The sequence below is a fragment of the Neolamprologus multifasciatus genome, chromosome 7 (genome assembly GCF_963576455.1).
Source record: "Neolamprologus multifasciatus chromosome 7, fNeoMul1.2, whole genome shotgun sequence".
In the NCBI taxonomy this organism is placed as follows: domain Eukaryota; kingdom Metazoa; phylum Chordata; class Actinopteri; order Cichliformes; family Cichlidae; genus Neolamprologus; species Neolamprologus multifasciatus.
The window spans coordinates 22,453,977-22,475,145 of NC_140445.1; the positions used below are offsets into that span (position 1 = coordinate 22,453,977).

Sequence of the window (21,169 nt, forward strand, 5' to 3'; positions counted from 1 at the left end):
GAAAAAGGCAATAATATGACAAACATGTTCAATAGGATCAGTTCAGTGATTTCACTGCAAAGGGAGAGGCTAAGCAGTGTCAATTCAAATATCAAGTTTGAAACCATTTGTAGTATAATCTAAATATTATTATGATGGAAATACTTTACTCATTCACTTACTTATGATTGAACAGGTATTCTGAAGATAAACACTGATCAAGACTGCTTGAAAAAACAAAGTGTAGATAAGCAACAGCCAGCAGCAGTATCTGAACTGTGTTTGGATGATAGGTCTCACAGTACTACACACAGACTATACTCTGTTAACTGTAGTCTAGGTTCCTGTCTTGCATCTGGTCTTGTTTTTCCTAGAAACCCTGGGAACCCTTTTTCCATTTCAGGTGCTTTTATGAGCTTGGTACTTGACTTGAAAAGTGTAGTATGTTATGATTTTGTAGATTAAGTAGTTACCATTTTCTTGTACTTGTTCTGTCAAAATCTGCAGATTTTCACATAACTTTTTACATCACTTTTCCACTTTTCATGTTTTTACGCTGTCCGTCTCACAGACACATTACTGAACTGTATGGTGGACTAACATTAAACACGCAACACAGCAGTCTAACCTTGTGCCTGAATGGCTTTTTTTTTTCTACTTAATTATTAATAGGAAAGGCCAACAACAGAGACATGGCCTACACTCTTTTTAACTAGAGGCTCTTTGAGATTATGATTAATAACCAATAAAGTGGGCTTCAAAGAGTACACATAGTTCTGGGCTACAAACAAACCCAGAAGGACATATAATCAATCTCCCATTATGTCCCTAAACTTGAAAGAAGCAGTCCTTTTAAAAGATTTTCCTTCCTTTTTCAGTGAATTAAAAAAAGGCTACGCTGAATGACAATATCTGCTGTACCCTTTCTAAGTGTGGGATAAATGTTCAGAAAGGTTCGACTAATGTGTCTTTGTATAAGGCACACATATGTTTGAGGAGTTTTAGATACCAAAGCTTTCAAGCGTTTGAGTCTCTACTTTTAGATTTTTGAATGTTCTTGCTTTCATACTTCTGCTCATTCATTCATTCAGTTATTAAGGTAATAAGAAAGTATCAACAGTGGACATATTATCTTAACTTTTTCTCGTGGCTTCTATTGTAACTGTAACACTACAAACTAAGTCAGGGCAACTACAATAAAAAAAATTGATTTTAACTGAAAGAAACCTCAATATAGGCATATGAAAATGTTTTTAATACTCTTACTATATTTATCTTAATCTATTCTAAACTATTTAGAAATGTTGTCCAAAAGTATGTGTGTGGAATAACATGAATCTTTGTTGCTTTTTATGCTGTTCCCACTGAATTCATGCAACATTAGAGCAAACAAAATGCAATAGCACAACCTACTGAGCAAATTATGAAATGCACTGTGGATGTTTTGCTCTATATGAACATACTAGAAGAAACATCACTGATGGAAAAACAAGAAAAGAAAAAAAGAATAAGTTAAATATTAACATGCTGAAAATACACCTTATCTTAATTGTTTGCTTAATTCAGATATGGTAATATAAATTCACTGGCCAGTTCATAGAATAGAATAGAATAGAATAGAATAGAATAGAATAGAATAGAATTCAACTTTATTGTCATTGCACATGCACAGGTACAGGGCAACGAAATGCAGTTTGCATCCATCCAGAAGTGCTTTAGTGATATAGATATATTACAATATATATTAGCAATAATATAGATATGTAAGTATGTTACAGAAATGGGTCTATTATGGTATGTTATAATGTACACGGTATGAAGTATGTTATGAATATTCTATAACTATAAGTATGTACAGGCTGTAGTGAGTACAAGCTATGTACAGGCTATGAACAGGATATAAATATGAAATAAAAAAAACTATACAGAAATCTGAGATATACAGTTACACAGAAATGTGAACTATGCAAGTTATAAACAGTTGTAGGATTAAAAATTATCGTATGATTATTTACACAGAACTATACAGTAGTGCAGTTAAGATAAGTGAGATATGTGGATAATTTCTACAGAGGTATATAAAGTGCTAGTGATTGTGAATGGTGGTTCAGTCCATGTTATTATTGTGTGTTTGAGGGTACGGTTGTCCATTGTGTGTGTGTGTAGGTGGTTGTGGGTGTGTGTATGTTTAGTCCATGAGTTTAACGTGGGTCAGATGTCAGGAGGCAGAGTTCAGGAGTCTGACAGCTGTGGGGAAGAAGCTGTTCCGGTACCTGGTGGTCTTAGTCCGGAGGCTCCTGTAGCGCCTCCCAGAGGGCAGGAGGGTGAAGAGTCTATGTGGTGGGTGACTGGGGTCTTTGATGATTTTCCCAGCCCTTTTCAGACACCGCTTCCTGTATATGTCTTTTATGGCAGGAAGTGGTGCTCCGGCGATGCGCTGGGCAGTTTTCACGACCCTCTGCAACGCCTTCCGGTCCGAGGCAGAGCAGTTCCCGTACCAGACTGTTATACAGTTGGTCAGGATGCTCTCGATGGTGCAGCGATAGAAGTTCACCAGGATGTCTGAGGACAGGTGGTTCTTCCTCAGAGTCCTCAAGAAGAAGAGGCGCTGGTGAGCCTTCTTGACCAGCTTGGAGCAGTTGGTCGTCCAGATGAGATCCTCGGAGATGTGGACTCCCAGGAACTTGAAGCTGCTCACACGCTCCACAGCCGTCCCCTTAATGTGGATGGGTGGATGTGGGTCAGCATTCCTCCTGTAGTCCACGATGAGCTCCTTGGTCTTCTCTGTGTTAAGCAGCAGGTTGTTTCTGTCGCACCAATCAGCCAGACGATCCACCTCCTCCCTGTAGGCGGCCTCATCGTTGTCACTGATGAGGCCAATCACCGTGGTGTCATCTGCAAACTTAATGATGGTGTTAGAACCATCAGCAGGTCTGCAGTCGTGGGTGAAGAGGGAGTAGAGGAAAGGGCTCATCACACAGCCTTGTGGTACACCGGTGTTCATTGTGATTGTAGATGAGCAGTGGTTATCCAGCCGGACATGTTGGGGGCGGTTGGTCAGGAAGTCCAGTAACCATTTGCAGATGAGGGAACTGATGCCCAGGTCTGTCAGTTTTCTGATGAGTTGTGAGGGGTGGATTGTATTGAATGCTGAACTGAAGTCTATAAACAGCATTCTGGCGTATGTGTTGTTGTTGTCCAGGTGTGAGAGGACAGAATGCAGTGCGATGGAGACTGCATCCTCTGTGCTCCTGTTCTGGCGGTATGCGAATTGGTGGGGGTCCAGGGTGGGGGAGACAGGATTTGAAGTGTGCTAGGACCAGCTGCTCTAAGCACTTAGTGATGATGGGGGTGAGTGCTACTGGGCGGTAGTCATTGAGGCAAGATGGGTTGGAGTTCATAAGGTACACCTTGCTAGTGTTGGGCTCAATTTGCCTTCAGAGCTACCTTAATTTTTTGTATCTCTTTCTGGATTCAACACGTTGTGGAAATATTCCTCAGATATTTTGATCCAAACCAACATAACTGCATCACACAGTTGCTGCAGATTTGTCAGCTGCACATCCATGATGCAAATCTGCCATTCCATCACATCCAAAAGGATGCTCTAGGATACTGTGTTGGATTGAGATCTGGTGACTGTGGAGGCCATTTGAGTACAGATAATTCATTGTCATGATCAAGGAACCAGTTTGAAATGATCTATGCTCTGTGACACAGCATGTTAACCTCCTAGAAGCAGCCATTAGAAAATGGGTACTTTTGGTCATGAAGGGATGAACCTGGATGACAGCAATGGTATTTAAATAATGCTTGGTATATCCCCCAACACAATTACACCACCAGCAGCCTGAACTGTTGATATAAGGCAGGATGGATCCATGCTTTCATGTTCTTTATGCCAAATTCTGACCTTAACATCTGAATGTTACAGTAGAAATCAAGACTCAGTGGATCATGCAATATTTATCTTCTATTGGTGGCCAAACATCCTGCATTCTGCAGCTTAAATTTAGGTTAAAATTGTGTGAAAAAGGTCAAATCAAATTCATTGCTGAAATTTCAAATTGTAGTTAAAACTGTTGCTCAAAATGAGAACCATAAAAAATAAACACTGGGACTTGTTACACTTACACATCCTCATACACTCACATGCACACAGTCGTACCAAACTTGAGCATCACCCATCTTTATCCTTTGATACTTTCTTTCAAACTCTTAAAAAAGCACATATGTCAGCTCATTAAAATTAAGAGAAAATTAATTATAGTGAAGACTTCAGACTGGTTTGTTAACTGCAGCATCATGCAGGAGAGCCAGAGTTATAATTTTAAGGTACCATCCCAACAAGAATTCTTTATTGAGGTTTTAAAATACCTGGTTGCTAAAACATAATTGCATTTTCTGTCTAGGTCCCATCAGGTGAACTGAAACAATTGAGAAGCGATCTTTGAACTGGCCTCCAAAGTCACTATCACATGCCTGTATGATTTGTCAAAAGAGTCATTTATTTTGAAAGACAGTAAAATCCTTTGCAAAACGTCAAACAGCTCTGACCACTTCACCTCCTCCGTAACAATTTAAATACTGGAGATCTTCAGTGGAGTTGACACCGCAAGATAACACAATTCTCATTGTTTCCTGGTACACTTGTGGCTCTAATTGCTGAACATCTCCAATGTTGAATATGGACATTAATTGGGTGGTTGCACATGTGGGAGAGATGACTGCAGGAGAATTGTGTTTCACTCCCCCAAAACCTCTTAGACAGATCCATATCTCAAGTTTCAAACACAGTAAAATCGGCAAATACAAAAAAAGATCAATACCCCCAGGTATGAAGAAAAAACAGGCAGTGGCATCAGGAAGAGGTTGTCCTTCACGACTACTGCTTTGACTGACAGAATTGCCAGTTAATGTCAGTATACAGAGTTAATCTTCTTATTCTTTTTCATACTCATGTCCAAACAACAATGAGCTTTTCGGAAACAGGGTTGTGAGACAGGCACTAGAGTGGTACAGTCTGGTCTCACTGGAGGAAGGGTGAGGGTCTGCTTTGCATCCTCAGGACTTCCTGTTTGGGGTGTGCTCCAGTTTGTAGATATCTGACTTGTTGACTTTATTCTAAAGAACCATTCAACAGAACCACAATTCTGTCTTTCAGCAGCACATTTAGCAAGTGCTTTGCAGTAAATGTAATCACCCACCAGATGGCGACAAAATGTGACACACTGTGAACTGAGGCGCGCGTGCACACACACAAACACGTACACGTACCCAGAGCACTCATTTTGTAACTTAAGATTAACCTTAATAATTAATTATTTACTGGATACCCGACACTCAGCAACATTGGACCCTTTAAACAGCGTCGTTTTGAGTGAAAATGATGATGATGATGTAGCAATTCCGTGTTCGTGAAGTTGATGTAAAACTAAACGTATAGGAGGAAATGATTTAATAATTAGGTTAAAAAAAACGCTACTATGACTCCCAGTAACTCTATGCCTAGACTTTATAAAAAGTGAGATGGACCTTTTATGTTCCAGCCAGATAAGACATATTGGTATCCTGAGAATATCTGCACAGCCACATTACTATGTCAAATATACCATTAAACATTTTATGCTTTTACTTGTATTTAAGTTTGAAAATGCTCTTAGCAATAGCCTGCCTACCTTATTTGCTTGAAGTGAGAAGTAGAACTCTTTGGGTTAAATAAATAAATAAAGAATTTGCAGTTTCTATTTAAAATCATTTTTTCTGCATTAACCATGCCAGGAATTAACATTAATGTTTCACGTATGATAAAATATGCACTTAGGAGTAGCTAATTGAGATTGGTAAACTGAGCATGCGCCTCGGCAATCCCATGGCAACCACGTTTGGAACGAAGGCATGACATAACGTAACCTACGTAAAACAAATGCGTACAGATTTCAACGTAGAGCCCCATTCTGGTTAGTAGTTAAGTATTTACGTTAACTAATTAAGAGTTTTTTATTTAACTTTATTAACATAATTCACGTATGTGCGCCACAAAGTGGGACCAAGGGGAAATTACTTCACGTAATATATACGGAAAGCCACGGTAGTCTCCTCTTTTCACCCGGAAGGACAGGTTAGCGGAGAGGAAGCTCTTCTCGTGCTCAAAATGCGGACTGAGGACGCTGATTGTGTTTCCAACTCAGTCGCTTACAAGAAGTTCTTCTAAGTGTTTAGAACAATAAAAAGGGACCTGTTTGGATTGCTTACACTTGTGGATACATTTCGTAAGAAAATGTAGGTATGTATGCTTTTTCAGAGGCTCTCATAGTACAGTCAGTCAGTGTTAGTCATTATTTTTAAACCCAGCTCGTAGTGTATTATTCGTATCTTATAACTTTGATTGTAGCATCATCACTGAGGAGACAAAATAAGAGGAAACAATCTTTATATTAATGTATCTCTGACAGACATGGAGTTTCTTCCAATCCTTGATCCTCAACATAAACCCGAAGAAGGAATATGGTTAGTGAGTTGAAGTACTTTAAGTGCACTTGTGATTTTAAAAAGAGTATAACATTGGATGTAGCCTCTGGTTAAAATTGTTCTGTTGCTAATAGGTATTCTTTGAGACCCAGAGGAAGTGCTCCAGGTGTTAGTGTTGGTCACACCTGTATATTCACTCCATCTGAAGATGGAGGAAAAGGGAGACTCCTTATTATTGGAGGAGCCAATCCCAGTGGCAGTTTCTCAGATTCGCACATCATAAATCTAGGTAAAAAATATATATATATATATATATGTATATATATACAGAGCCAGCTTTTACAGTATTATGACCTCAGTATAAACTCTGTATTTTATAATATAGTTATCAGGCTTGTGTTTTACAGGCTTTAATGGGACATCTTTTTTAATTATGACAAGAAGCTAAAGTTATCATCAGCCATCAGACTGATATTATATAACTTTCTTTGCATGTTTGTTTTTGTATGGACCAGACAATCATGGCTGGGACATTGCTGAGTGGGAGGGTTTGGAGGCAAGGTATGAACACTGCAGTTTTGTACCAGAGAGCTGCCCCCAGAGCCTGTGGGTGTTTGGGGGTGCGCAGCAGACTGGAAATCGCAACTGTATCCAAAATGTACAGGTGGCAGGTAAATCCTATTTTAACCTAACCTAGTAATCTGATGGATTTTCACAGATGAGAAAGGTTTCACTCAGATTTCTTGTTGACCTGTGAAACCATGGCTGTGAAAACCTTGAAAACTTGTAGTCTGTAACCATACATGATCATATAAATAGATTACACGATATATTGAATCCCCACAAATCTTTTCCATTCTGTGTGTGTCTAGACAGTAACCCTCGCTGGAATACTGTAGAAACAAATGGGACACCCGCGAGTCCCAGGACATACCACACCACCTCAGCCTGCCTTGGAGACAGGCTTTTTGTGTTTTCCGGTGGGGAAATAGGATCTACACCTGTCTCTGACTCCAAACTTCATGTCTTTGATACAGGTTTGTGTCAGATAAACCTGCTGCTTATCGCAGTGCATTACAATAACACCACCTGACAGTATTTCAGAAGAAATCTGTTTCAGAGATGAAATTTTGATATTTCTTACGGGTTTTGATGTGAAAACTGAAATAGCTGATTGGGTGCCGTATCTAAGATATTTATTGATCTATTTGTATTGGATATCTATGTAAATTGCTGAATTGAATTTTCATCATAAATAGTAATCTTATGCTTTCTCAATTGTCAATGGTTGCTTTATATAATAATGTTTTAAAAATAAGGAAAAAATTTATAAAGAGAGGATATTAGAAAACATATCAATTCACTGGGCTACATATCTATCTGTGGATGTCTCCACAACCAAACCTGTTAAATTATTTAACAGGGTAGGGCACCAATAAATGAAATGCAAAGGTTGTATTCATTTCACTGACAGCAGTTTAAAATAATGTGTAAAATAGTTGATAGTGTTAAAGACAATGAAAAAATAAAGTGGGATTTTTTTTTTTTATCATATGCTTCAAAAATATGTACGTTTAATTTACAGCATTACAAAGTATTTGCTACTCTAGGAAGATCAGATGTGAAATCAGAGTAAAAGTCACGAGAAATTTGAACTTTCATTGTTGAATTATATGTTACATTTCTCATTCATGCGAGCGTAGTATCACCAGAACGGATTAAGAACGGTGGCCGTCTGAAAATAATTCCAGGGGTCAAAATGTATCTTAGTTATTTTCAGTTAAGACCTTTTGATGCAGTAGAGGTTCATTAACACTAGAGCCAACCAACAATTTTAAGCATCAGTTTTTTAGATTCAGTGATTGAAGTTTAGTAAAATTTTGTTTCTTTATTTATTTTGGGAGCATTTTGGCTGTAGACCTTTTTAATTAGCTGAAACTTAGCCTTGACTCCATATGGTCAAATAGCATTTCTATTCCACAGCTTAGAATGGCTTTTAGGTCAAATTTCATTTTTACTGAATCATGTGAGAAAATTATGGAAAACCTGGTACTGAATTGTTTTAAAAATGTCTTTGTAATTTGTAATAATAATTATTTGGTTTTCATCACTTTTGGTGTCTTAGATGCTCACATGACAAAACCTCTATATGTATATTATAAACAGTGTTGGGGAGTAACAGAATACATGTACCGGCGTTACGTATGTAAAATACAAAATATGAGTAATTGTATTCCATTACAGTTACCGTTTAAAAAGGTGGTATTCAGAATACAGTTACTTTGTTGAAACAAATGGATTACACGGTGGCCTTTTCCTGTTTCATATGTCAGGCTATGCCCTCTCTATTTTTGGTAATTCCACACCAGTGGAAACCCAAACAAAACACACATTAAGAGGCTCTAGTGCCTGTGTGTCAATCTCGCGGACTATGTAACCCCTACTTGCGGCCCACATAATGACGCGAAGAAATATTTTTAAAAATTGGTCAAGAAATTATTTAATATGAAGGCAATAGGCAATGTTACAGGCATCGCCCTAAAGAATGTAGCCTCATAGGCAGTGTAGTCCGTGCTGCAGGGAGAATGGACTGCTATACCCGTTATGTGTCTGTGAGCGAGGGAGGGAGAAAAAAGTGAGTGGAAAAGTATGAGTTGTCCCTGAGCAGAAACTGGAGATGGAAGCATGTAAATATAGTATAGTATATATAGTATAGCTAGTTTTCAGGCTACGAGCCCGACACAGAACCCGACGTATTAGCCAGAGTTCCCTTTACTATGGTTCAGAGCCAGGGACCTGTTTTATATACGCATGAAATAGTTTTCTATACGAAACCGCTGCAAAAACTGCAGCCTTACCTAATGTCCACCCTACTGTTACTCATTTTATATTAAGATTCTAAAATGTAGTTGGTATTGGTATGGCGAGTAGCCTTCAGTAATAAATCACACAGCAAGAGTACATTCATGTAGTTGTAAAAACCATGATAATATATTAAGTAATCCAAAGTATTCAAAAATATCTTACTCTCATTGAGTAACGTAATGGAATATGTTACAAAATACATTTTGGGACATGTATTCTGTCATCTGTAGTGGAATACATTTTAGAAGTAACCTTCCCAATGCTGATTATAAAAACAGAAAAAAAACACACATAACAGACATAACTGATATATGATGCCCACAAACAATTAAGAGAATGTATACACTCATTATTCATTCACTGGTAGATACAAAAAGATCAAGTGCTGAGGAAATATGATATGTCATTGTTCGAGGCATTTCCTGTCTGTGATTGAGATTTTCAAAATGAAAATCCATATTCTCATGTTTCACTATTGACAATTGCTATGAAAAGCATATATGCTTATATAAAAAAAAAAAAAAAAAATTTCCATCCATCTCTTCTGTGTAAATCTGTTGCAGTTTCTTCTACTTGGTCCCAACCTGAAACACAAGGCAGGCACCCTCCAGCCAGACAAGGTCACATCATTGTAGCGGTGGATTCAAAGATCTACATTCATGGGGGCATGGCTGGAGACAAATTCCACAATGATATGTATTCTCTTGAACCAAGTAAGACTGTCCAGATTTGTGATTCACAAAGGAAGCACTTTGTATTTCAACACACATGCAGCATACATGTTCAGAGTATCACTGCATTGCACTGGGATGATATAAAAATATCTGTTAAATTATCTTTAAAGGGAACGTGAAGTGGGAGAAAGTGCAGGCCAAAGGAGATATTCCACCAGGAGTAGCTGCCCACTCAGCTGTTGTGCTGGGCAAGAACATTTACATCTTTGGAGGGATGACAGCAAATGGAGCAAGCAACTCCATGTACAGATTTAACACTGGTACGCTGTCTTTAAGCCATTCATAATTTTTTTTTACCCTATATAAATATATTATTTTAGTTCTTTACACACATTAAGTATGATTGTATATTTTCTGCTTACAGACAAATGTAGATGGCTCCTAATGAAATTCAAAGGAGCTCTGCCACCTAAACGTCTTGACCACTCCATGTGTATATTTCCCTGGACAGTGTGTGATGATGGTAAGCCAGAGGAGGAGCAAACCAACGGACCAGCACCCCCTGAGGCAATAAACCTGTTATTTGTATTTGGAGGCATGAATACTCTGGGGACCATATATAATGACTGTATTGTGACTGTTGTCAAATAAAAAAACTAAAAAAAAAAAAAAAAGCTTGAAAGAAAAAAAAATGATATTACAATAAAATATTTTGACATGAAATTAGTTTTGGAATTTGCAGTTTTACATCTGAACAAGTTTCAAATTAAAATTATCTATATATATGAAAACTATAAACTTTTGCACTACCTGTGAACATAAAGAGCCCTTCATCCCACAGACACTATATTCAGTGTACCCACAAAAACCCACCCGCCCACCCAACTACATCCCTCCACATCAGGACTGCCTGAGAACAGCAGCAACAAGCCTCATATCCAGGCTGACAAATATCTCCGCCTTCCAGCGAAGAGAACACGTCTCACACACTGAAACTTGTTTTAAAGTCTTTCAGGAAATTCAGTATGGTCACTTGTTATTGTCAGCCCCTTCCCGACCACTCCTCTCACAATTTGAGTCCCATCAGTCCAATATGTACACCAACATGCCAGAGGGCCAAGGAGCGACAAGACTTCAGACCTGCCTACAACTCATCCTTCTCATCTTGCTCACTGCCCTCTGGTGGAGGACCACCTGCACTACCGTAGAGCTTGGTGATGATGGGCTGAACCACCTCCTCAAGCTCCTTCTTCTTGGCCTGGAAGTCATCCAGGTCAGCATCTTGGTGGGATTCCAACCATTCAATCTTCTCCTCCACTGCCTTCTCAATGGACTCCTTATCGTCATCTGACAGCTTGCCACCAAGCTTCTCTTTGTCACCGATCTGGTTCTTCAGGGAGTATGCGTAGCTCTCCGGCTCATTGCGAGCGTCGATCCTCTCCTTCAGCTTCTTATCTTCATCAGCAAAGCGTTCTGCATCGTTCACCATGCGCTCGATGTCCTCGGGCGTTAGCCGGTTCTGGTCATTTGTGATTGTGATCTTGTTCTTGTTGCCTGTGCCCTTGTCCTCAGCAGTGACACGCAGAATGCCGTTGACATCAATCTCAAAGGTGACTTCAATCTGCGGTACACCGCGAGGAGCAGGGGGGATGCCAGTCAGGTCGAAGGTACCCAGGAGATGGTTGTCTTTGGTCAAAGGACGCTCACCTTAAAAAAAAACAGTCACAATTAGACTTGTGGAACAATTTATTTCACTGTCACAGGTTTCTTGTCATTGGAGTCTTTGTATAAAAAAACTATTTGGGAACTTTAAAGAATAATATCCAAACTCTTACCTTCATAGACTTTGATGGTGACAGTAGGCTGGTTATCAGAGGCTGTAGAAAAGATCTGGGCTTTTTTGGTGGGCACCACAGTGTTCCTGGGGATCAACTTCGTCATTACTCCTCCAACAGTCTCAATACCAAGGGTCAGGGGGCACACATCCAGAAGAACCACATCACCTGCAAGTGAAGGAAAATGTTTAGTAAACAGGATCACATTTGAAAGCTCAACCCTGTTTCAAAGAATATCTCTAAAGTGATGACTCACCAGTGTCCTCCTCTCCAGAAAGCACGCCAGCCTGCACAGCAGCTCCGTATGCCACAGCCTCATCAGGGTTGATGCCTCTAGATGGCTCTTTGCCATTAAAGAACTCCTTCACCAGCTGCTGGATTTTGGGGATACGGGTGGAGCCTCCAACCAGGACAATCTCATCAATGTCAGACTTCTTCAAGTCAGCATCTTCCAGCACCTTCTGTACAGGCTTCATGGTGGAACGGAACAGGTCCTGGGTTTTGAAGAACACACAGGTTAAAAAAGCTCGGTCAAAAGTTTCTCCAACAGGGATTGACACGCAATATTTTCAGAACCAAATTAATATCTTACCATGTTCAGCTCCTCAAACTTGGCACGAGTCAGGGTCTCAGAGAAGTCCTCTCCCTCAAAGAAAGACTCGATCTCAATGCGGACTTGGTGCTGGGCAGACAACGCCCTCTTGGCCTTCTCGACCTCACGACGCAGCTTCTGCACAGCACGGTTGTCTTTGCGCACATCTTTGCCAGTCTTCTTCTTGTACAGCTTGATGAAGTGCTCCATGACACGCTGGTCAAAGTCCTCTCCTCCCAGATGAGTGTCACCGTTGGTGGCCACCACTTCAAACACACCGTTGTCAATGGTCAGAAGAGAGACATCAAAGGTGCCTCCACCCAGATCGAACACAAGAATGTTCTTCTCTCCATCCCTCTTGTCCAGGCCATAAGCAATAGCAGCAGCAGTTCTAAATCATACAATGAGAGTTTATTAGAAGGGAGTGCAGAGATATTCTTTGGAGTTTCAAATTGCAAATTCATTTTGACTGGATGCTTACGGCTCATTGATGATTCGCATAACATTCAGACCAGCAATGGTACCAGCATCCTTAGTGGCCTGGCGCTGGGCATCGTTGAAGTAGGCGGGGACAGTGACCACAGCATGTGTGACCTGAGGAAAAAGGATAAAGTTAGATTTGATGATACACCATTTAATTAAAATTAGCATTTTCACTGATTTACAATCGCTGGCTATTTGTACCTTCTTGCCCAGGTAAGCCTCAGCAGTCTCCTTCATCTTAGTCAGCACCATAGCAGAGACCTCCTCAGGAGCAAAGGTCTTCATCTGGCCACCACCAATGTCAACCTGGATGTGGGGCTTGCTCTTCTTCTCAGTAACCTTCAGAGGAAAACACATCAATATTAATGTAACAACAACAAGGCTCGCAAAATTTCAAAATCTCTGGTAGCCCTTTGGGCAGGCATTCTTCAGTTTTTGGTAGCCCAAAATAAATTTAAGTAGCCCGAATAAAAAATAAAGCAATTTTTTTTATGTTTTGTTTCCATTACAATATTATACATTAAAGTATAATATTGTAATGGAAACAAAAATTAATCAAAAAAATTGTTAAAATAAAAATTACAACAACTGTATAAAAATTACAATCATCAACTCAAATACTTGGTTCAAATTGAACAGAAATTTCTATGAACTTGTAAGAACCGTGTAGAACATGAATCAGTCTGTGTGAGATCCTGAATCTGAAATTTCCACTGAAGTCACGGGTAAGAGGCAAGTGGAACCAAGATCTAGACCATTTGCTTTTTGAAGTTTGCACAGACTGCTAAATTTTGCCAATGGTAGTTCACTCTTTGCAACATAGCACGCTGTTCTAAACAGATTTTTCAGGAGTTCTTGTTGTGCTTGGTTTATTTTTAGTATGTTTTTTGCAATTGCTGTTTGTTCTGGGAAAGATACTGCAGACTGGGCAATAATGCATTTCTTGCATTTGTCATGGGTTCTGACGGGGTCTTTCTTAAAATTACTGGTCCTAGTAACAAAGGCGCTTGTCGACTCAGAAATCAAATGAAACTCACAACACACCTGTCAGAACATCATGTTATTTAGCTCATCATATTCCAGCCACAGAAATTATTTTGTCCATGAAACCAAAAAAGCTGCGCTTTCTTTTTGCCTCATAGTCTGATTTGTCATAACTTTTCCGTTTTGCGGTAGGCTTTTCTTTGGCTGCCCCTTCTTCACCCTGACCTGTCTTATTTGGCTGAGCAGAACTAAAATACCAGCGTAAATCCTGCTGCTTTTACACACGTACTTACATAATGGTCAGCGATTCTTTGCGCACTCAACCTCTCACATGTTTAAGCTTGCTGCGAGAGATTTCACTTGTCATGTTTGAATAGTAAGCTAATGAGTGATAAGACAAAGTCAGAGGAATTGGTGCGCAATTAATCGTCACTTACCAATCAGTGCTGCTGCTCTCTACACACCGTTCGCGCGATGGCAAAATGAAAGTGAAAGCAAAAAAAACAAGCGCAAATTCAAACGCGATTTCAATATGTCACATATTGACAGTGGCTCATCGATGCCAATGACATAATTACTCAGCTACATTGGTGAAAGAATGCAAAAGCATAGACATATATTTTCCTTCCTATGATAGCCTGACGGGCAGGGCTGAGTTAGATTTTGGTAGCCCGACTGGAAAAATCGCTAGCCCCGGGACGTCGGGCTAGCGATTTTGCGAGCCCTGAACAATTTCACTCAAACATGACCCAAAGAACAAACAACTACAAGTTTTACTTTCAGTTTACAAGCTCACCTTGAAGGGGAAGTACTTGATGTCCTGCTGCACAGACGAGTCACCCCATGTGCGACCAATGAGCCTCTTGGCATCAAAGATGGTGTTCTCAGGGTTAGAGGTCAGCTGATTCTTGGCAGCATCACCGATCATCTTCACTGGTGAAGGCCACGTAGGAGGGGGTAATTCGGTTTCCCTGCTCATTGGCAATAATCTCCACACGTCCATTCTTGAACACTCCAACACTGCAAGAAAACAGTTTGAATTTAGTCTGGATGCCATTTTATTCCACAGTGGTATCATGTCACTATTTAAAGCTTTTAACGTGACCTGTTACCAGTGTTGGGAGTAACGCGTTATTAAGTAACGCGTTACAGTAACTACGTTATTATTGTGGTAACGAGCACGGTAACTAGTTATTATGCCAAAATCAGGAACGCGTTAGTCGTTACTGGGATTTAGATAGGGTCGTTACTTCGTGTGGTGGCTATCGCGGAGCTTCCACAGATTCAGTAACATTAGCAAGTGGTGGAGGCCAGCAGATGGATGAGGGAAAGGGGACGCAGAAGGAAAAGAGACCCGAGGCGGCCGCCAGTCCGAGTGTGAACTGAGCTTCAGGTAAGAAGTTATGACCTGCAGTCTATCTGGGTCAGATATAAACCAAGTTTAGGTGGAGTTTATTTTCGTTATTCTGACTTTTTCTGTAAGATACGGCTATCCTAAATGGGCGTTTTTAAAGTCAGCAAAGAGGCACAGAAAAGAAGATCAGACACCAGCGAGGGAGGATAAGAAGGACAGACGCAACAACATTGTCATCCCCTATGTAGCCGGTGTATCAGAGAAACTCAGGAGGGTTTTCTCCAAGCATGACATCCCGGTGTACTTCAGACCCAGCAACACACTCAGACAAAAACTGGTTCACCCGAAAGACAAAACGCCAAAACACAAACTTAACAATGTGGTGTATGCCGTACAGTGCAGCGAGGAATGCCCAGACCTCTACATTGGAGAGACCAAACAGCCACTTCACAAGCGCATGGCACAACACAGAAGAGCGACCTCCACAGGACAAGACTCAGCTGTCCATCTGCATCTTAAGGATAAAGGACACTCTTTCGAGGATGCCAATGTTCACATTTTGGACAGAGAGGACAGATGGTTTGAAAGAGGAGTGAAAGAAGCCATCTATGTCCACTGTGAGCGGCCATCTTTGAACAGAGGCGGTGGTTTACGACACCAACTCTCTGCCATCTATAATCCAGTTTTGAGATCCCTTCCCAGACGCCTTAAGGCCCACTCACACCCTGGGCCATCTGACCTCAGGAATTCGCATGATAAGGTGGGGCCAGGTTTCACAATGAACTCACCCGAAACTCTGGCTGATTGGGACCCACACCCAGTTCCACACCTTGGCTCAGGCAATTAGAGGATCATCAGGGGGTCCTTTTGTCCCTCTGTGGGGGGACACTCCCACCAGGGTTATATCTGGGACTCTCCACCATTTGACCTTAGAACTGAAGAAGCCTCTCGGATGAGAGGTGAAACGTCTTCAAGTAACTTAAAGAAGTCCAGACGCTTTTCTTTGCAAGCTCCTTTGACTACGATGACCTGGATGACTGAGAACCTTCACAGACATATTTTCTATACGGCGTACTAGCTAGCATGATGGAGTTTCTATACAGCTGGGTGGGTGCTATGTTACTGATGTTGAACTTTATTTTGTTCATACGGTTAATTATTAGAGTTTCCAACCGTCCCGTAAAAAACAGAATCGTCTCGTATTCAGAGAAAAATAAAACCAGGATTTTTACGTAGCTGATAGCTGGTAACTGTGCAGGGGCGGGTCTAGCAAAGTGTTGCCAGGGGGGCAGGTGGGGCATTAACAGGGAGAGGGGGGCACAAAGAAATACTTTTCTTTCTTATTCTCATTTAAAATGTCTAGCTTTTAAAAATAATTATCTGAATCTTACAACAAACGATTGATAGATTGATGCATATATACCATCAGAACAGTGAACATCACTGTCACAACAGTGTTTGTTTTCATTCAAAGGCTTTATGATTTTTCCTATAATGGCCGGGACGATTTTTTGTCCCAGTCCAGCCCTGTATGCAGCTCATCTGCAGTCTGGTGTTACCTACATCTTCCTATTCAGAAGGCAGAATTTCCGAGTTCTGAGTACAATCAAAAGCACCACGACTGCAGTTTTTGTGTTGGATGTAAAAAGCAGGCTAGAATCATGCGGCGGTCAACGACAGTCCAGGCGTGGGATTTCTCTCATGGAAATTTGCACATTACTATTATTTTTTCTATTGTAGGTGGCACAGTGCACTTGTGTCAAGTAAGCAAGCTAGAAGACTGGCAAAGTTATGGAAGCAACACATTAACAAGAGAATTCTGAGTAAAACCAAAGTTATTTTCCCTAGTAACTAGTTACTTTGAAAGTAATGAGTAACTTAAAGTAACTGAGTTACTTTTGATAGAAGTAACTAGTAATGTAACTACGTTACTAATTTAAAGTAACTTACCCAACATTGCCTGTTACCATGAGTATGTGGTCCCCAGATTAATCCCAATCACAGTCCCCATGTTCTCCTTCTTATCATTGTCAGCGGCAAACACTGTGCACTAACAGCATCACAACCCACAACAGCTTCATCTTTGTTTGTTTGCTCTCCAATCTACAAGGAAAATGCAGAAAAGAAATACAACGTAAATCAACGTGGCTTTAAAATCAGCAAGTGGACTAAGCCTCCCGAGTTCATGAAGCTAGCAGCTAATGGTACTGATGTGATTTGCTGAGCTCCAGAACCATAGCAGACTTGAAGTTGGTCTTAGATAATAAATACTATAAACATTTTTGACTACGTTATTGTACCTAGAGTATAATAAGTCCAATCCGTTTTGGCAACTTAAAATATTTTGACAAAACTGTGATGTAACATTGGTTGCAATTCCTACCACCTTCTTGGCCAGCTCCTCTTAAAAAAAAACAACAACAACAACATTTTATTCTTAGTGGCAATTTAAAAACAAAAAAATATTTTATTCTAAGTGGTAATTAAAAACTAATTAACAAATAAAACATATTTCAAAGTCACTCGGCATTTTTAAATATTATTCTTTCCCTTTTCTTAAACACCGACTACTTCGTGATAAAAAAAAAGTATTGTTGAAAATGTAAAAAATGATCATGCTGATGATAGACGTATTAACCTTCATATATAAATCTGTGACGCACTTTCCCCTGTTGTCAGTTTAGCTCACTCCGTTTAGACGCACCAACATGAATCCCAGTTTGAAACCGCCGGTTCGAGTCTTACCTTCGCGAATTTGTAGTTGAGGTCTTGATAGCGTCTTTTTTACAAAATAAAATAGTATAAGCAGCGATAACCTCCAAAAGTTCCAATACTGTGAAGCAAACTGTGTCTATTTTGTCTATTTCACATAATTGCATCTGTGAAATCGTGTATATATAGAAGCCTTCATAAACAAGTCGTCACGCTTTCCCGGTTTTGAGGCTCGCTATTGGTTGAGCTGCTGTTTGGTGGAAGGCGCTGATTGGTTTCGTCTCGCGCGCAGGCTGCACCTGATTTGCACATATCAGGTTTAGGCGACGTCACCGTTTGTGCCGAAGTGTGAGTGTGTGAATGTAACGCTACAAGTATGTAAAAATAAGTGAATGTATGTATAAATGTATAATTACCTCCGCCAAGGCAGTTATATTTTTGTCAGTCTGCCACTTAAAACGTTTTGAGTGAAATCTGATAAACCTTCGTAGGAGTGTAGTGTGAGTTCATGTTAACAACACATTAAAATCGGCCTTGCTTACACTCAGGTCTTCATTGTAAACTTAATGACCTATTGGTGGAAAATTGCCAAAAGCCTTATAACTTAGACTCTAAAGATTTTAAATGTCATACCACATTTAACCTTTGACCTCTCTTTCAAGTTCAAAAGATTAATGTGAAAGTCAGAGGGATAATGCTACATGGAGATATTTAAAATGATAATAGGTTTTCAGACTGCCAAGAACATGTTGAGGTGGGACACTTTTTGAGTATAACTGATTCATTTTATTATGACTTTCTTATGTATGTTACAGTAACAAATGATAATCGTTTAAATATATAGCAATAGGCAAACATGTACAATGTTCCTGAATAACTATTATGTTTTTACAAAAACTAACTTTTTTCACTTGATAAATTATTGCTAAACATTTAAACCATTTTTTCTAAACATTTCAACAAATACAATACAAAATACAATACTATTCCCTTAAAAGTAAATACTGCCCTATCTATCTATCTATCTATCTATCTATCTATCTATCTATCTATCTATCTATCTATCTATCTATCTATCTATCTCCTTGCCTGCCTGTCTGTCTGTCTGTTATGCCATACAACCATAAGAAAATTCTATCTTTATGCTTTTTGTTGCTGGCAGCCTGTTGCAAAAACACATTTTTTGTTCCAATTTTTTTCAGTTCCAACTACCATAAATGCCAAATATATTACAGTTTGACAGACACAAATTTGTATTTTTGCACCGACAAGGTGATTCCCAAAGAGCTATTAGGTGAAAACTTGGCTTATGTCTGCATGGTTTGTAGATTGTTTATAAAATATCAAAAGAAAATGAACAAGTGGAGGACCAAAATTGAAAAAAAATTTCAGGCCTAAAAATCTACCGCAGGTGAACATTGTCTGAAAGTCACGACCTTAAGAAACAGGAAAAAATCCAGCAAACACCTGACACAGGACCTGAGAAATACATCTAGCTTTTCAACTGATACATCTGCTGTTTATTGAAGCCTCATCAAAAATGGTCTAAGTTGAGGGGTGGCTCAGGTGGCTCATTCTTAAGGAAGGGAAGCAGGGAGAAAAGGTTGAGGTATACCAAATAACACAGGTACTGGATTGAAAATCAGTGGCAACAGGTCTGTTGGAGTGATTAATGAAAAAATGAAATCTTTGATGTAAATCCTCATCGATATGTACAAAGAAGGACAGGACAGAGCTACAACAGTGAGAATCCACAGCCATCTGTAATACACAGTGGAGACTATGTTATGTTTTCGAGGAGCATTTCAGACAGTGGTGTTGAAGCTTTTTTTTAAAAAACTGGTGGAATTCTGAACACAGAAAGGTACAGTCAGATTTTGATCCACCTTATTGAAAGCATCTAATTGGCAATGGCTTTATTTTCAGCATGACAGCGATCCCAGTATACCCCCAGTGCAGTAAAAGCAGACCTAGATTTAAAGCACACGAACAATGGAGCACAACCAGTCATTGATTGGCTTCCCCAGTGCCTGGACCTCAACATTATTGAAGCAGTGTGGGATCATCTTGACAGAGAATGAAAAAAAGACAGCCAACATCCAAAAACAGCTTTAAATGTCTTTCGAGAAGTTAAATTTTTCAAAATAAGATACCCGATTCTTTAATATTTTTGTTAAGGGGGACAAAAAGCACACATTTTAAGTATCATGGGGCATGTATTCTCTGCATCGTCCCTGAAATTGTTTTTCTGCTGTAAATTATGCCTTTCTGGTTTCAGTTTGAACAGATGATATGAAAAATGTATATGTTTATATGACAGTAATTTTTTTTCCTCTGTCCATCACTTTCGTGTAAATCTGTTGCAGTGTCTTCTACTTGGTCCCAACCTGAAACACAAGGCAGGCACCCTCCAGCCAGACAAGGTCACATCATTGTAGCGGTGGATTCAAAGATCTACATTCATTCACTGTGTATGTCAACACACATGCAGCATAATTGTTCAGACTATCACTGCATTGCACTGGGATGATATAAAAATATGTTAAATTATCTTTAAAGGGAACGTGAAGTGGGAGAAAGTGCAGGCCAAAGGAGATATTCCACCAGGAGTAGCTGCCCACTCAGCTGTTGTGCTGGGCAAGAACATTTACATCTTTGGAGGGATGACAGCAAATGGAGCAAGCAACTCCATGTACAGATTTAACACTGGTACGCTGTCTTTAAGCCATTCATAATTGTTTTTTACCCTATATAAATATATTATTTTAGTTCTTTACACACATTAAGTATGATTGTATATTTTCTGCTTTCAGACAAATGTAGATGGCTCCTAATGAAATTCAAAGGAGCTCTGCCACCTAAACGTCTTGACCACTCCATGTGTATATTTCCCTGGACAGTGTGTGATGATGGTAAGCCAGAGGAGGAGCAAACCAACGGACCAGCACCCCCTGAGGCAATAAACCTGTTATTTGTATTTGGAGGCATGAATACTCTGGGGACCATATATATTGAATTTTGTAAAATAAAAAAAGATGAAGGAATAAAATATTTGACATTATAATTACATTTAAAGCTTCTACCATTACATGCCGAAAGAAAAAAGGTTGAAATGCTTCTCATTCATGTACAAAATTGAAATTTCATATACTGAAAGATCAAGTTTTCAGAGGGTTGACTTTACCAATGTGGAACCTGAAACTATAAAATAAGACCGGAC

The 21,169-nt window shown here is 39.6% G+C and overlaps 2 protein-coding genes, 1 long non-coding RNA gene and 1 pseudogene across 6 annotated transcripts in view; 1 reads left to right on the forward strand and 3 right to left on the reverse strand.

The window, feature by feature from the left end:
* LOC146514214 (uncharacterized) overlaps positions 1 to 5,839 on the reverse strand; it is a 35,526-nt gene extending 29,687 nt beyond the window's left edge. Inside the window, exon 1 of the long non-coding RNA XR_014874826.1 lies at positions 5,658 to 5,839. This is a non-coding gene — a long non-coding RNA (uncharacterized LOC146514214). The remainder of the gene's footprint in view (positions 1 to 5,657) is intronic.
* Positions 5,840 to 5,958: 119 nt separating this feature from the next.
* Positions 5,959 to 21,028, forward strand: rabepk (Rab9 effector protein with kelch motifs). 3 transcript variants are annotated; one of them, XM_085164541.1, is made up of 8 exons: positions 5,959 to 6,265; positions 6,435 to 6,489; positions 6,585 to 6,739; positions 6,966 to 7,121; positions 7,323 to 7,487; positions 20,316 to 20,420; positions 20,509 to 20,658; positions 20,763 to 21,028. In XM_085164541.1, the coding sequence occupies exons 2-8, from the start codon at positions 6,437 to 6,439 to the stop codon at positions 21,011 to 21,013; spliced, it is 1,035 nt and encodes a 344-aa protein (XP_085020667.1). In that variant the 5' UTR covers positions 5,959 to 6,265; positions 6,435 to 6,436; the 3' UTR covers positions 21,014 to 21,028. The 3 variants fall into 3 exon arrangements, with proteins under 3 accessions (XP_085020667.1, XP_085020665.1, XP_085020666.1); XM_085164539.1 differs by lacking the exons at positions 20,316 to 20,420; positions 20,509 to 20,658; positions 20,763 to 21,028 and adding exons at positions 9,879 to 10,028; positions 10,160 to 10,309; positions 10,414 to 10,663 and having other exon boundaries at positions 6,098 to 6,265; XM_085164540.1 differs by lacking the exons at positions 20,316 to 20,420; positions 20,509 to 20,658; positions 20,763 to 21,028 and adding exons at positions 9,879 to 10,028; positions 10,160 to 10,309; positions 10,414 to 10,663 and having other exon boundaries at positions 6,098 to 6,261.
* On the reverse strand, positions 9,414 to 13,238 carry LOC146514217 (endoplasmic reticulum chaperone BiP). Its single transcript, XM_085164546.1, has 6 exons — positions 13,101 to 13,238; positions 12,898 to 13,010; positions 12,417 to 12,807; positions 12,081 to 12,318; positions 11,825 to 11,992; positions 9,414 to 11,696 (listed from the first exon to the last, which is right to left on the reverse strand). The coding sequence occupies exons 1-6, from the start codon at positions 13,182 to 13,184 to the stop codon at positions 11,134 to 11,136; spliced, it is 1,557 nt and encodes a 518-aa protein (XP_085020672.1). The 5' UTR covers positions 13,185 to 13,238; the 3' UTR covers positions 9,414 to 11,133.
* On the reverse strand, positions 13,571 to 17,339 carry LOC146514218 (endoplasmic reticulum chaperone BiP-like; annotated as a pseudogene). Its single transcript, XR_014874823.1, has 2 exons — positions 17,205 to 17,339; positions 13,571 to 14,903 (listed from the first exon to the last, which is right to left on the reverse strand). The product of XR_014874823.1 is annotated as an endoplasmic reticulum chaperone BiP-like (transcript).
* Positions 21,029 to 21,169: the final 141 nt, after the last annotated feature.